Source organism: Cinclus cinclus, chromosome 16, assembly GCF_963662255.1.
Source record: "Cinclus cinclus chromosome 16, bCinCin1.1, whole genome shotgun sequence".
Taxonomy (NCBI): Eukaryota; Metazoa; Chordata; class Aves; order Passeriformes; family Cinclidae; genus Cinclus; species Cinclus cinclus.
Window position 1 is genome coordinate 13,031,003 of NC_085061.1, and position 16,951 is coordinate 13,047,953.

Sequence of the window (16,951 nt, forward strand, 5' to 3'; positions counted from 1 at the left end):
CTTCTGGTTTTTGGACCCTTTCTTGGCATTCTGTAATTCTTCAGCATTCAGTATCTTGCCTCAAATGAAGAGTTTAATACAACAAGTACAACAAGACCCAGAGAATTGGAATAAGATGTTACCAAACTACAAATTGAAATTTTGGGGGTGATTAAACATCAGAACAATTTACATGAAAATGAATCTTGCTGTATATTGAATTTGGGTGTTTACATGAAAGTTAGGGTGACAAGGGCAGAAAATGTACCTAAATGAAGGAGTGCCAGTTCAAATTCTACAGCAGGTACTGCAGAGATTTTTTCAGACAAAAGTGAGGAAAATGATTCTTTCTAAACTTAGAATGTCTGAATTTTTCCTTGTCTGACCCTCTATGGAGAAAACAGCAATTTCATCAGTGTATCTGAAGTCATACCTCAAAGAAGAGAAGAATAGGGAAGTTTGGAAGAAGTGCCACCTGCCTTTCACCCAGCCCACTCCCTGCAGCCCATTTACTGTTTCACACAGTTTACAGCATCTGTTACATGAAAACCTTCACATTGGGAAAACTGTAAATAAATCCCACCTTGGGAAGTTCTGCTCAGTTGTGACAATGGAGCTAAATTAGGAATTTCAGTGTAAACTGTAAGATGAGGGCTATGTAATGTAATGCCCTCTGATTTTGCTCAGAGCAGATTGTCCTGTGGTGCTTAAAGCTCCTGATGTTTTTTAATCCCTGGGAATTTGCAGCCACCCAGCAGCTTTTGTTCTCTTGGGTAAAGCCATCTTCAAAGTGGAGTTGAGAGAGCTTTAACAACAGGGAAACCTTTTAAGTGTTTCCCTGAGAGTGCTGGATTTTAATTGTCCTGGGGCTGGGAGAAAGGCAGTTCCCAGTGGAGAGTGGGACAAAGGGAAGGCTCAGAAGCTCCTCTGGATGTCACAGCATGGCTTTGGTCACTAAATGGCTCACAAGAACAACAGGAATTAGTAACAGCACGTACAGGCTTGGCTCGAGTTAATGTTGCTATAAAAACATCAATTTTTCTTTGATAACCAGTTTAATGTGCGAAGGAAATGGTGGGAGTACGCTGATAAAATTTGCAAATAACATATAATTTGGTTTATTATGAGTTAAGGAGATTGAAGAACTGCACAGAACGATGAACTTGAGGACTGGAGCAATGGAATGCAATTCAGTCAAATGCTTGCAGGCTCATCTTGGGACTAATAACCAAAAATTAAATTGTAAGCTGAGTAATCATCAATTGCAAATGACCGAGGAAGAGAAGAATCATGCTTGAGTAGCTGATAGCAGATTGATTGAAATGCTGGTGTGAGCAGTGATTGGAGCAGTGCACTCCCAGGATGGATCAGCAGAGGCACTTTGGGCACTTGGGAAACCTCAGTATCTCAGCACAGGCACTTGTGAGACCCCGGTTGGAAAACTGCAGCTCTGATCATCTATTTTCAGGAAAGCTGATTACCAAGTGGAACAGATACAGAGGAGAGCTTTTAGAATGATTTGGGAAATGAAGCATGTGATTGCAGCATGGAAATATGATTGCTGTTTATAACTGCAGGGAGTAAAAAAAGATATTAACGCAACAGAGGGAGAAGAAAGGTGTTTTTTTTCTATGTAGTCTTGCCACAAAATGTAGTTTACTAAAGTTTTGAGAGGAGTTGTGTGGTGTGTGTTGCCATCAGAGGCTGAATTAGTGGTTCAAGACACCCCTGAACCCATAGGGGAGTTGGATGTTTGACATGTTATTAATAAATAATGCCTTTTAGATTCTCGAAAGAAAAGCCACACCCATCCATTGGTGTCACTTTTGGGCTGCCTCTGCTTTCCTTTCAGAGCTCCACTTCTCCTGTTACCACTCCTTAAAGGAGCTCACATACCTCTTAACTTCTCATTGCACTGCCCTAGAGGGACTTCAGAATTGTAACCTTTGGCCTCTAGGAAGTATTTCATGATTGAAAAGAAAAGGGAAAAACCCTCCCAAACAAGGAATGTCAATGGATGTTCAATACTCTTCTGTACTCTGCTCATCCCGAACTGTCAAGCTTTGACACTTTCAAGGAGTAAATTTATGCATAGTACCTTGTCCAGGTGAATTGTGAGGCTCTGGGATGTATTGTTGGGCATCACCCACCTCTTGAGTATCTGTACGGGTAGTGGTGCGTACAAGAAAGTGACTTATAGATGTCTGGTGTTCCCTGAAATAGGAACCTTTCCTTCACATCTGCATTCTCCTTGTGGTGTAAGGAGGGGTGGCCAGGTTGGTCTCCAGCCTTTCTTTCTGGAAGACAACCCTTTTCCAGGTGGTTTCCCATCTGCTTGAAAATTCTTAATTTTATCTCACGTGTCCTCGCTGTAAATGATTATTTGCCATGGATAGATTAGGAACATTGCGTCTTTCCAGAATTTCCAAAAACACAGTTAAAAGTTAGTCTCAAGCAGTCCTTTGGGAAAACTTTATTTTGCATTTCACAGCAATTGGCGTTTATTCTGGATAACCATTTGTTTTAGTATCCACCCAAGGACACTGCTCAGAAGTAAAATCTGGCCCACGGGCCTGTAAATGTTTAGTACTCCACTTCCCTTTCTTCATTTATTTGCAGAAAATACATGAGTGACTACTTTATTGAAAATCTTGGTTATTATCTGTTCTTAATTGTTTTGAGATGGAAATGAAGCAGTTCCCCAGTGCAGCCACAAGGAGAACATGCTCTGCTCCCTCTGTGCCCCTCTGATTTGTTGTCCTCACTGCATTCCCATTGGATATCTTGTCATTATCCTCCTTCTACCTCTCATACTTGCTGAAAAGTGGGAAAAAATATTTGGACATTCCCTGCCTTGAATGCAATGCTCACCTCATCCTCCCTGCTTGCTGAACCTACTCCTTTTCCCACCACTTTTCTTTATATACCTGTGGCTCATTTTGAGAGGAAGAACCTGCTTTTCTCTGTAATGCTTTACATTAAACAGTTCAGCCATTTCCAGCTGTAGCAAAGACCTGCAGGAATGCAGAGAGATGCATTAAACTCTTGTGGCAGCCACACAATAAGTATCATTGGGCAAAAATCCCAATTTCTTTAAGGGCTGAGGCAAGAATTCACAGCCTCAAAATTAGTTGCAGTTTGTACCATGGCAGGAGTTCGGCTCCTCCATAGGTAAATGTGATTTTGTTCATTGTGTCTGAGTGGGGAAGGGAAACTGGGATGTGGGGCCTTCATCATAGAGAGGCAAAATAAAAGTGCTGCTGTCAGAGAATTTCACAGTGAGGCATCATTCTACAAAGTCATTGTTGGAGTGGTTTGCTCCCAGTCCTGTTTGTACATTAAATGCCTTTGTGATGTTGTTTTCAGATGAAGGCTTTCCCATCAAGGACGTAGCAACCTCTAGAATGAAGTGGTGCAGTGAGCAAGAACACACTCTGCAGGAGTCCTGGAACTCCTTGGTGAAGTTTAATTATTCCCACCGTGGCCGGATCTCGAACATGGATTTTCAAGGGGATATCTTTGATGAGTTTCTCCATCAACAGAAAATCAACCGGCCTGGAGAATATCAGAGAAAAGAGGGACTACAAACACTACCAAAAAGGCAAGAGGAAGAAAATTCTGTGGACATACAGGATGGCAGTGATTTTAAAATCCCTGTTTTACCTTGTGGGCAGCACTTGGTGATAGACATCCGAACAACGTGGGGAGACAGACATTATGTTGGTCTTAATGGAATTGAAGTTTTCAGTTCTAAAGGAGAGCCTGTTCAGATTGCAAAAATAACAGCTGAACCCCCTGATATAAATATTTTACCAGCTTATGGAAATGATCCCAGGGTAGTCACCAACCTAATAGATGGGGTGAATCGGACCCAGGATGATATGCACCTCTGGCTGGCACCATTCACCCCTGGAAAACCTCACTTTGTCTTTATTGACTTTGTGAGTTCCTGTCAGGTGGCAATGATTAGGATCTGGAATTACAACAAATCCCGAATCCACTCGTTCCGGGGTGTGAAAGACATTATCATGGTGTTGGATGAGCAATGCATCTTTAAAGGAGAGATTGCCAAAGCCTCAGGAACCCTGTCTGGAGGTAGGTTATAATTTCTTATTTTCCTTGTGGAAACAGCAGTGCAATACAAACAAAATACATTTAGCTTGTTTGTTATCACTTTCCACTTCAAAGCAAGCTGAGGCTTTGTCTGGTGTTTAATTCCAAACCACAGTGCAAAGCCCATTAATGCATTCTTCATTGATACTGGGGATTTTAGCAGCATATAGAGCTAATCTCCATTTTTAACTATGTCTTAGCAACAAGTCTTTGTTTCAATCACATCAGATAGGCGTCAGAAATTTCAAAGTTGCAGCTTTTTGCTCGTTTTCACATAGATGGTCTTTTGAAAAAGGTGATTGGGAAGCTTTTTTTCCCCCATTTTCTTTTATATGTATATGAAAACCGACTGGTTTCTCTAGGTTTTTCCATTGTGCAATATAAGTTTGAGAGTGAAACAGTAACAGTATCAATTGGCCATTTATTATATTTAAACACTGCTGCAAATTATATGCATAGAAGGACCAAAAATAATTTTTCTCATTCTTTATATTCTTTTTGCATTATGTCTCCATTTAATTCTGTGTGTTGCCTACAGCTCCAGAGCACTTTGGGGATACCATATTGTTCACTACTGATGATGATATTCTTGAAGCCATTTACTGCTATGATGAGACATATGATGGAGAAATGGGAGATTCCAGCTCCCTGAGATATGAGGAAGAGCTGAAGAGGCCAACAACTGCAGACAGGGAGGGAGATGAGAGACCTTTTACACAAGCAGGGTTGAGAACAGAGGATCAGCAGGTGGGGGCCTCTATGTTCAAAACTCTCTATAAATGTCCATTTGAAACATGGAAGTAATAGACACATTTCCAGGCTGGAATAAAACTGCAGAAGAGCTAACACAATTATGAATATTTTAAAGATTTTTTTTTTTTCACCACATCAATAATTTGTGCTATTTTTTTAAAGCCTTAAATGTCTTCCAAATTTTGATTTTTGATTAATTAATAAACGACTTCTTTACTTACTTGGACAGAGACTAGGGACAGTTCTTTATGATTTGGGTACTCCTGAAGGTTTCTGCACTGTTAGTGATTTTTCCCATACAATTACTCCTATAATGAGTACTCCAAACCAAAGGTTTTACTATATTTGTCATATTACTGGTTTCTTCCTCCACGAATGAAGGATGTTAAATGAGAAGGGTCTCTTCCTCTCAACCCTCCCCTATATTTTCCTCTTTTTTCTGTTTATGACTAGCATTGTCACAGGTTTGGGTGCATTTTGCATTATAAAAATGCCTCTTTTCTAGTCCACACGGAAGGTATTTCACTCCTTGGAGGAAGGCTGTATTTCCAAGCACTTGAGCTCTTGCCTTATGCCATTCCAGCCCAACAGTCCAGTGTCTGAGCAAAGATCCCACAGGATTTTCTCAAGATGGTGTGTGGCAGTCTTTGACCTGTTTTCCCTAAAATTTTCTACTTTCCCAGAATCTTCCTGAGCACCTTTCGTTGCATCAGTGAGGTTTTCTTTTTCTAGGGTTTACACTCTTGTGAATCTGTCAGGAGATCCAAAGCTGAATCAATCCAAATTCCAGCTGCTCCAGCTAAAATCTTCCCAGGGATATATGGTTCCAATGAGCCTTGTGTGGCTGCCAAACCTTCCCCTTCTGTCTTGTCCTCATTTTTCTTGTGGCTCACAAGACCAGAGGAGATCCAGTGGCTTTGGAATTTGACCTCACTGTTAAGACCACGACTCAGTGGCTTTAACCCTTGGGCTTCTGCAGTAATTTTGATCCCATCTTTGCTTGCAATATCTGAAACTGCTCAGAACCTTGTGCAGGGCAAGATTTCGTGAGGACAAACTGAAGCTGATCTTTCTTTTCCTGATCATGTGTTTGTTGTGAGCATTCACCAGGACCTCATCCATGGCAGAAGCTTGGCCCTTGCCTGCCTGGTCCTTGTTCAGACCCAGGCTCTGCCTTTTCACTTTGCTGTTCAGCTCTGGTGCCCTTCACACCCTTGTTGTAACTCTGAAACTGCTGTATCAGTGGTGGAATAACAAAAGCTGTTGTGACTGAGCCATTGATCTCCCTGTCACTGTGTATTTGGTGGTACCATCAGGATTTCTGTAGGATGTTTATGCTACCAGAATGATACAGATCCACTGCACATTTGTCTTCCCCAGCCTAATGTTGTCAGACCAGTATTGACCAGTTTGAGCAGTCCCTGCTGTTGATCATTCCCCTTTATTCTCTGTTGCATTTTCAGCAGATGAAATGGTGTTTTACTGAAACTTTCCAGAAGCACTTACAGAAGTGTCTTACTTTTCTGTTACTGTTATCCATGGCCATCTGTCTGTCCATGAATTCAGGAATCATTAACATGTTGACTTTATAGCAGATCAGACATGTGGCTACTGCACTTGATTCAACTCTGGGGCCAGTAGTGGCTTCTTAGAGAGAAAGAAAGAAAGAAAGAACAGCACAAACACAGAGTGGTATTTCTCTGAAACACTCATTCAGCCCTTAGAAATGTGTCTCACAGGGACTTTTTAACTTAACCTCTGTGTTTAATATCCTGCCACAGATTTTTATTGCATTAATTCATCCACCAGCTTTTTGAGCCCATGTGCACTTTTAAAATTTACAGTGCTCCGTGGCAAGTTTCCCAACTGAATCTGCATGGCAAAGAACCTTCTTCTGTTTGTTGCTAACTTCATTTATGTTCTCTAAGTTTTGTGTTGGAAGAAACTAAACAATTATTCCCCACTTCCTTCTTCAAGCCACTCAAGAGATTTACACCCTGTGTTAGTCTTCTAAATCTTTTCCAGAATGGTTGGTCCTACTTTAGTTATTCCTCACAGGGAAGGTGTTGGGCAGTGTGGTCAGGTGTAAGACCATGGTAATACTTTCTACTTTTTATTGCTTTTCCAATAACTCCTGTATATTATGGTGGTATTTTGTTCCAGCCATAAGACTCTAAGAACACAGGTAGGACAATGCCCACTAGCAGAAGTAGTTAAAATAGTAGAAAATGAGACCATATCTGAGAGAAAATATATTGGGCATCAGTGTAATGGAATCATCAGGAAGGGATCTGAGTAGACAAGAAAGGGAGAAAAGAAGTGGTAACATTCCTTGGCACAAATGGTTTATGGTCTGCTAGGGAGAGCATTATTTTTCAGTCAGGAAACCCAGTGCCTTGTATGGTGTCCATGGGTTTTGATTCTCAGTAAAGTTGCAAATTTTAATTCCCAAGCTGGTGTTTTAGAATTGTTCTGAGGAACAGAACTAGTTTGTGAGAGAGGTACCCCCAGTGGGAAGGATTTTCCACTTCATAGGTTCTGTGGGTTTATTTCAGAGCCAATTTCTTGTTCAGTCTCACCTGAATTACCTTGATTCCCCCAGGGACATTTGCTGCCACTTGAAGGATATTGCAGTCTGGGAACACATGGGATCAGTGGTTAAATTGCAGGGATCTAATGGAACAGTAGGAGACGAGTGTTGACAAGTCTTTATTTATTTTTCTTAGGCACAGTGTAGATCCATTTGATGTATTGTGGATGACAGGAAGTTTATTTCTAATGATGAATTAAAGAGAAAGAGTATGGACTTCTAATTTCCTGCTTGGCCTTTTGACTACTAATGAGGATTGAGATAATGTTTTTATAGAGCTACTTATAAAAATGCCAAGATTTCATTCTGATCTACTGTTATTTATTTTGGGGCCAATACTGGTGTATGTGAAGTTAGGTTTGTTTTCTCTATGTGTAACATTTTTCAGTTTGTCCACGGAGAACAGAATTCACCATTTTATTACACTTATTCAGTGAAGTGAGTTCTAGCTGCAGTCCTTTGCCATTTTTGTCTTTACTACCCTGATTGCCCCAGTGTGATCAGCAAATTTTGTCATCTGTTTCTTCACTTTTCTGAATAGCATAGGCAATTTTTAATTAGCATTGCCAGAGTACAAGCTTTTGGACAAGTTTGCTTGTTTGTTCTGCCTCTTAATTCTTGAGAAGAGATTGTGGTGGCACACTCTCTGGTGTTGACTTCCTTCCAGACTCCTTGTCTCTGCAACAGATTTGCAACATATTGCAAATACAGCATATTATCAGTTGCTGATGGCAATCTGCAGGGAAATGAGTGTTATTTAAGGGTTTCAGCCTCTCTGAGGAGAGGTAGCTCACACTATGGAGTCTCCCATTTCACATTTCTATATGCACTAAGCAAAAAACCTGCCCTAATAGTCTTGGCTTTCTAGGAACCCACCTGATATTCTACATTTTGGGTCATGCTTTCCATTATTTGCAGGACAGCCTGGGTGGAGAGGCAGAGGGGAGATTGATACACAAAAAGAAACAGGTACAAATATCAGACTTTATAAGCAGTCAATATAAGTATAATACTGAACCTGTTCCTTGTACCTGTCGACTTTCTTTTCAGGTTCAAGAGCCAGACTCTGTCTCTGAGTGCACACCAAAGGAAACAGGAATATTTACTGGAAAATGTAAGTTCTTACATTTACTTCTTGCTTAACCAGCCTTCCCTCAAACATGTTATCAAGGAGGTTCTGATTTGTCAGAGCTGTACAGCACTTTGTGACAAATGCCAGGTCTGGAATAAACAGAAATTGAATATTTAAGGCAGAAGCTTGTTTGTGATGGCATTTACAACATTATATTGTAACAGTTGGCTTTTAATCTCAGAAAAATAACATTAGCCATTTTCCTAGTCCCTGAATGGGATTTCTAATAGCTGTGTCCTTTACCCAGTAATTCTCTCCCAATCCTTTGTATTTATGTAGACTGACTGAATTTTTTAGATTGGATTGACAATAGAAACCCTACAGTAAAGCTAGATCGGAGTGTTATATCACTGCTTAAGTACCTGATTTATTACCCTGTACCAAACCAGCTCTATGTGTGCCTTTCAGCTGTTGTCCAGAGAGTTTCTGGATAGCCCGAAAGCTTCAGGAGCAGCTTCTGGTCCTTTGACAAGAATTTACAGCAGGGTGTTAGGAATTTTTTTTCACCGTGGGAGCAATCCTGGATTGAGGGAGTTTGGAATCTGCCAGCCTTGGAGACAGGAAAACTTTCCCTGGATAAGCTTCTGAGAGCCTTGACGCTGGATTTGTTCTGACCTTGGAGCTGGATTAGACACCTCCAGAGGTCCCTTTTCCCTGTGTCGTCCTCAGATTCTGTGAAGGAATCCTAAACTCTGGGGAGTACTAAATCTTGTGTGGATGGCTGCTTCAGTGCAGCTTTCCACTGGAGAGCAGACTGATTCTCCTGAGAACTCCTGCCTGCTGGTACCCTGAGCTGCTTTAGTCTCAGCACTGGGCTTGGGACTAGCATCTGCTGCCAGTGTAGCCAGAGCTCCAGATTTGTCAGCTGGCAGAGCTATTTATTTTTGTGTCCTTGCAAATGCTGATGAGATCTTGCATCCAAGTGAATCTCTCTGTGTGTCAAGACTTGCTCTCTGGCTTTTTAGGAATAACTGGGCTGGGTGGCTTAAGAGGTTTAGTGCTTGTTTGTTTGACAGACATCATGACTACTGGTGCTTCTTCAGACATTACCCAACCTGATTATTTGTGGGTTTCTGTTGTGTGTGAAATGAAAGGTGTTTTCAATTTACAGGGATGGATTTTTATGGAACCTGATCCGACTGGAATTTTACTTGTTATATCTGTATATGCTATTTATGTATTTTCAGGAAGGCATAAAACAGGTGGAACAGGAGATTCACATTCGGCCTATTGTCCATCCAGGTCTTCTTTCCTGTTTATTTTCTGGGGATACAGGCCTAATCAATATTTCTGCTTTTCACTGATGCTGTCCCATGAAAATGCTTCCATGTATCCAGTTCTGATGTGAAGAAAATAACTTAAAAACTTTAGTAAACCAAATTTTTACTCTGCTTTAACTGTGAGTAGGTGTTCTCTAAAAATGTATGGATTTCTGAGAGGCTGGATTTATATGAATCTATACAGTCACTTAGCTGGTGAAAGATGATGGATAGACTTCAGACTAATGGGTCTTCTCTGTGTCTGCATAATCACAAAATCTGTCATGTAACTGCTTAAATGTGTCACTGGCTGGCTGTCAGTGTGCAGTCCCAGTAATGAGGCACTTGGGAACGTGCTTGATCAGCACTTGTGTAATTTCAAGTGAACAAGGTGTTGGTAGCACATTAAAGGGTTCTGACACAGATTAAAAGAAGCTGCTCTTACATGGAGGTGGACAAACAGAGCAGGAAATATCCAGTTCCAGCATATGAAGTTATTTATCTGTACAAAATAGCCATGCTGCTAATCGTTGGCATTTGCACTCATGTCTATATTGGCTCATTCCTACAAACCAGTAACTTTATAGAGACATTAAATGTATATTCCTTCATGTAGGCCTGCAACTGAACTTTACCATGACCTGGGGAGACTCTCATTACCTGGGACTGACAGGACTTGAAGTGATAGGAAAGGATGGTCAAGCATTAAAAATCAATGCAGAACAGATTTCTGCTTCACCCCGAGACTTAAATGATCTTCCAGAGTACACAGGAGATTCCAGAACGTTAGAAAAGTAAGTAACCAAAGACTTGGGATGCATTTTACATCAGATTTTGTAAAGTGACAGATTTCTATAAACTTCTGTTATGTTAACACATGTTAATGTGAACATGATTTTCATCCCATCACTGCTCATTCTTGGAATTCACAGGCTGTCCAGGAACAGCTTGTTGTGGAAACATGAATGAGATGTTTCCAAAAGATGGTGTTTGAGCTGGGAGATGAGAACATGCCTGGTTGGTATTTCTGCCAAGGACTTTCCAGGAAGAAATGTGGGTGTTCTATAGCATCTGTCTGTGCATATTGAGTGATATTTATGCAGGATTTCTGGATGATTTCAAGGAAAATTTTCATGTTAGCAAAGAGTGAGGATGTGTTGGGGAATTGGACAAATAGGTGCCATTCTTTTTGGCCGTTTTGCAGCACTTTTTTTTTTTTTTGCAAATCGAATGAAGTTTTATTCATTGACAAGTCTATTTCCTCAGATTAACTTGTGCATCTAAATGGCAGCAGTATAGAAATCATAGGCTGTAGCTCTGGAGAGGCTTGGCATTTGGATGTTACTGAAAGTGCTTCCTGTTGTTTCTGAGTCATCTCTCCATTTTAAAGGGTATTTTTGGTTGTAATCCTGTCTTGCTGGCATGTTTATGTGCTGTGATCAGGTTTATGAATTAGGATATGTCTTTTTGAAGGCTCTGGAGCCTTCCTTAGAATGTTGTATTTATCTCCATGTACACTAACTCTGCTGTTTGTAATTTCTGCTGATCTGACTAATGCAGATACCCACCTCACTTGTGTTCCTTCTGCCATCTTGTATGAAAATCTCCTCTGTAGGCAATTGCTGATCTAGGAAATGTTCCCATGACATCCCCTGTGATGAACAGGTTATGGTGTGGGAGTCTCTCCAGACCCCACCCTGATGGACCCAGATGCCAAGAATTCATTTACCTTTTTTGTTTGTGCCTTATCCTTTCTGAATGCTCCTTTTGCAGCCTAGTGATATGTTGATCTGTAGAATTTCTGGCAAGCTTTCTGCCCCTGATGTATTTGAGGGATTTTATTTACTGTATCTTTTTCTTGCTAGCCTTCAGGCTCTTTTTTTGGCCTGTGCATACACATTTAACCTTCCAGAGTTTATGAGTCTATCAATTTAGGGCTTTTTTGATCATGAATTTTGCTGAAAGATGGCCCATAATAACTTTGTTTATCCTGCTACTGAGCCAGGCTGGCTTTGAGTTTTCAAGTCCTCCTTCTTTCTAACATCTTTCTTAGTAAGTAGGTTATATTTTTAATTTTAATTTTTTTTTTACATTCTTTTTCTACATGTTTTGCTGGAGAACTTTTTTGGGCACAAGAAATAGAGGCTCTTTTGGCTCTGGTTATTCCTGCAAGCATATTGAATTTGAATACATTTCAGTGCTCTCAACTGTGGCATTTGGAATAGGTCCCGTGTACTATTCAAGACTAAATCAAGAATTATCTCTTCTCTCATGGACTCCCTAATCAGTTCCTCTGTGAAAGAGTCATTATTCAAATCTTTTTCTTTAAGGAATTGCCAAGTCTGGCACTCATTCTTCCATTAAACTTTTGAATAAATAGTGAATATACACTTACTTTTTTTTTGGCAGTGTATCAAAGTAATTACAGTGGAAAATTAATTCATATTCTCCTTTACTCCATCTTTCTGTGGCACAGTTTGTGGTAGAAGAATATAATGTCAAAAAATACCAGATTTAACTTTATTTAGTCAGCCTGAAGGCTGTGCTGTCACGAAGAGACATTGTCCTTCTGGTTGGAAGCTTTGTAAAATAGCAGGGATGTGGCTAATTGTGTCTGTGAGGGATGTGAGCAACCCCTGCTCCTGCTCAGGGTTATCCAGCTGCCATCCAGCTCCTCCTGGGATCCAGCAGACTTGTGTTGGCATAGAAACACCCTGCAGGGTGCCAGATGCACTGCTTTGGGCGTGGAGCTGCCTTAATAAATTGTATTGTGCCTGGGTTTGAGTTCTGCCTTCAGCCACTTTGCTACAGAGGCACTTGAACTTTCCTTTGCCTGTCCCTGTTCACACAGGGAAAACCTAAGGATTTTGCTGTTTTTCCTTAAGCAGACCCAGCTAAAGAAAATACTGGGTTTTTTTTCTCCCTCCACTACCTTTAGTTCAATACTTGCATGCTATTTGTGCTGTTTTCTGTGCTTTTAATTGCATGCACAAGGGCACAAGAAGCCCTAGAATCTGGAAGTGGCATCTAGAATAAAATGAACCCTAGGAAAGTCCCTGCTTTTGATGAAAGAAGCCAGCTCTTCCCTTTGTGCAGCTAATGGACTTTTCTCTTTGTAGGTTAATAGATGGGACTAATATCACAGTGGAGGATGACCATATGTGGCTCATTCCCTTCTCTTTTGGAGAAGATCATCTGCTCACAATCCATTTTGATAAAACTGAAAGTATTGCAGGCCTTCGCTTTTGGAACTATAATAAATCTCCAGAGGATACCTACAGAGGGGTAAGTAAAAGAAAAGGAGCACTGCCAGCAAAAATATACAGCAGGGCATTGGAAAATTGGTACTGTGATGAATGAATATAGCTGCCTTAATGGAACACCATAAATCTCTCTAGATTGTCTGAGGCTGAATTTTGTGGCAGATATAATGCATTCCTGTCTCCACAAACAGCAGATAGTTTAAAAAAAAAGCCAGAGATGGTTTAAAGAACTCTTCACAGCTGATTTTTCTGAGAGACACATACAATAGCACATATTATTTTCAGGATATATGATTCTGTAGTGGTATCCTCTCAGTATCTTGTATTTAGACCTACTGTATGACTCTGTATTTCCTGAAAAGCAGGGAGTGATATGAGGGAAACTTTTCCAAAGAAATTCTGTTTAGTTCAGGTTCAGAAGGCCACTCACTCAGTACTCCCTTTTCCAGGAAGAGTCTTTTGAAATACTAACATTTAATAAATGGAATGTTGCCACCTTCAAGCAGTTTGGCTAAAATAATGTAACAAAAATTGTCTAACATAAATCCTCTCTTATGTGCAAATTGCCTGATTTATATTTTTTTCCATACTAAATTGTTTGGATTGACAATTGACACCTGATGGAGATAATTTTACACCTTTCCACTCTGAGTTTGGCTGTCCCTCCTTTCCCTGCTGTACTTACACATGTAATAATAACACTTGTAATGATAATGATAATGATAATGAACCAGACGTTGCTGTTCATTGCACAGAAAGTTTAGGAATCCACCTGTTCCCAGATTTTCCACCTCAAAAGGCAACTGTTGCATTCTCAATGTCCAAATTCAGGCAATAAATAAGAATAAAAATGTTGGCATGTATTAAACTGGAGAGAGGACAAAAAAGGTCTTCCAATTAAATCCCAGCTGATCCAGAGATGTGAACAGAGGGCCCCTGGTTTTGTGCTCTACCAAATTTGCCTAGCACATTGTGACACATGGGAGGGTTCTGGAGCATTTTGAGCATTACCATCTAAATATCCTCCCTGTAAAAATGAAGGGTTTCAGTGACGTTTGTGTCCTGACTTCAGCTGGAATAGAGCTAATTTTCTTCCCAGGAGCTGTGTTTTGGATTTAGGGTGATAATAACGTTGGTAACTTACTAATGTTTTAGTTGTTGTTGAGCAGTGCTTATTAAATCTCTTAAAATCTAACATGGAATTTGGTCTCTGGAGGCCAAACCAAGAAAAAAAGAGAAAAGAAGAAAGGTGTATTTTCAGCAGTTTACTTGGCTAGGTAGGAAAATAAGGGAGTCTGATACAGGTATCTACCTGCATGAATACTGAAAGTCCCATAAGTTAGTGGATACCTCTTAAAGGAGGATCCCATACCTGCAGTCTTGTAGAAGGATAAAATAAATTATTTGGAAAACAAAAGATGCAGGGTCTACTGGGCCACAGGAAAGGAGTGCTTAGGCTGTAAACCCGGGGCATCCTGACATCTGTCTCTTGAAGTATTGCTGCTCCTTCTAGGAACCAGTCCCTGGGTGTGAGATGGAATGATTTGTTAGGCAGCTGCAGGCTGGGGATTCTATTCACAGCTTTAGGGTGAGAGGGTAACGGCAGTGACTGTCAGAATGAAGACTTGGGTGCTATTTGCAGCTCTGTGAAAAATCACCTTGTGAGAGCTTTGTTATGCTATTTGTAAAATGGAATATGTGACGGCTGAGTGCCTCCTCAGATGATGAGAATTACTTAGAAATGAGGGCTGTAAAGGGCACATAAATATAAGCAGCTGTGGTATAATAGGTAAGATTCCATCTCTCACTCTCCAGACTTCCCATTCACTACGTGTTTCTGTTTAGGGAAGTGTATTTCAGTGGATTTCTCACTTCCCCTCCTTAGCCTGGCAGACTTATTCAGCTGGAAAGTAGCATGCAGAAGAGTTTCTCATATGAAAAAGATGTTTCCTTTATTTGATCCCAAGTGTATTAAAGATGAAGCCAGAAATAGTTATTTCTCCACACTTGGTAGTCATACAAACGTTCCCTCCTAATTAATCTTCACGGAAAGAACCGAGCCCCTCCTCCAGTCTAGCACAAACTGGTAGCTAGTGAAAGACCCAGGGCAGTAAATGCTGCTTGTGATGAACATTAATTTATGTTTAACATATTAGAGAGCAAGGTGCAGTGATTAATTGTTGCAGTGTGATTGAATTGTTCTGCACCTGAGGTCATGGATAAAGCTCCACATGGTGCTGCTGGGGGAGGGTGAAGGGGCCAGGACTCCTGCATCATCTGAATAAATATGCCTGAATTACTCACTTTAATCTCCAGAGGTTGGATAAGGTGTGCTTGCATCTCTGAGGTGGCCACAGCTCAATTGTCTCTGTGTGGTACAGGTACCTTTCCTTTATTCATATACCCTGAGGTTACACACAGCTCTGCTTGGCAGAGGAGTTTGTGTGATCCTGGAGAAGTCCAAGGGCCACCTGCCACAAAGATAAATAGAACTGCTGAAGTACAGGCTGCTGTAAATGCAACAGAAACACCAAAATCTGCTCTGGAGAGAGCACCAGGCTGTGAGATTTCTGGAAGGGTGCCATCAGCCAGGGCTGGGCAATCCCGGCTGATTTAGCAGAGCAGAGCATTCAGGTGCATTTTATCTCCTCAGATTCCCTTTGTGACATGAGCTGACTTGAGAGCTGAGCCTTCCCATTCTCTTGATGTATGTAAATATTGCTGCAGGCTCAGGAATCAGAGGATTGTTTAGGTTGGGAAAGAGCTGTAAGGTCATCATGTCAAACTGTGACCCTCCCACTGCCAAGGCCAGCACTGACCCATGTCCCCAAGTGTCTCATCTACAGCTCTTTGAAATCCCTCCAGTGATGGGATCTCCACCACTTCCCTGAGCAGCCTGTGCCAGTGCTTGAGCACCCTCTCTGTGAAGAAGGGCAGCTTCAGTTTGCTGAGATCTAGTGCAGCACATAATTGAAGGATCTGTCAATACATTTTTTTAGTATTTCCCACCCCAAATCCTCAGCTCTGCCATCCCCATCAATGTCAGTGATGACATGGACACTTATGGATTGCAGCTGGTATCTGTTGGGTTAGGCTTTCTTTTGCCAAAGGAAGTCAGACTCTAGAGGAATGAAATATATACAGCTAAATGAAATTGTTTCAGTCTCTGAAGTGAATGGAATTGTTTGCAGTTATTTTAATGTAAGTCATGTCATGGTAATGACAGGTAGTCTTACGTTTTGGTAATGGTAATGACATGTAATCTTATGTTTTGTTCTTTTAAACCAGGCTAAGGTGGTCCATGTGATGCTGGATGGGCACAGCATCTCCCCACTGGAGGGCTTCCTTATCCGAAAGGGACCAGGCAACTGCCACTTTGACTTTGCTCAGGAAATTCTCTTTCTTGACTATCTACAGCCCCAGCCGACTCCTAAAGTACACAGGAGGTAAAATAGGATGTCTGTGCTGTCTGAAGCACATGATTTCCCTTCACTGTGGTAGTGCCATTTCACATTCCCTGTTGGGGCCAACTGTGTCAGGCTCCGTGATGAAAACATGGAGCACTTAGAGCAGAGCTTCACTTGCTTCACCCTGACCAAATTTCACTGAGGTCTGAGGGGAGTTTGGTCCATCATCACAGGTGGAGGGGTTGGGGTGGTGTCTGTGGAGGTTTAGTTCTTTGGATATGTTCTCTTCTTTTCTGAATGAGCCAAGGGTACGTAACAAACCTGATTTGCCTTGTGTTTTTTTTTGGCAGGACTGCTTCAAGGACACTGGAACAAGCCAGTATGGACTATGAAGCACCATTAATGCCCTGTGGTTGTATCCTTCCCTGTCATCTTCCTTGTCACATGGAATATTT

General features: G+C 41.1%; 1 protein-coding gene across 1 annotated transcript in view; it reads left to right on the plus strand.

Annotated features, from left to right (window-relative positions):
• Positions 1-16,951, plus strand: part of KATNIP (katanin interacting protein) — a 56,182-nt gene that overhangs the window by 28,040 nt on the left and 11,191 nt on the right. Inside the window, exons 15-22 of the mRNA XM_062503797.1 lie at positions 3,346-4,074; positions 4,631-4,839; positions 8,354-8,404; positions 8,486-8,549; positions 10,443-10,620; positions 12,946-13,111; positions 16,378-16,535; positions 16,847-16,911. Coding sequence (XP_062359781.1) covers positions 3,346-4,074; positions 4,631-4,839; positions 8,354-8,404; positions 8,486-8,549; positions 10,443-10,620; positions 12,946-13,111; positions 16,378-16,535; positions 16,847-16,911 — 1,620 coding nt within the window. The remainder of the gene's footprint in view (positions 1-3,345; positions 4,075-4,630; positions 4,840-8,353; positions 8,405-8,485; positions 8,550-10,442; positions 10,621-12,945; positions 13,112-16,377; positions 16,536-16,846; positions 16,912-16,951) is intronic.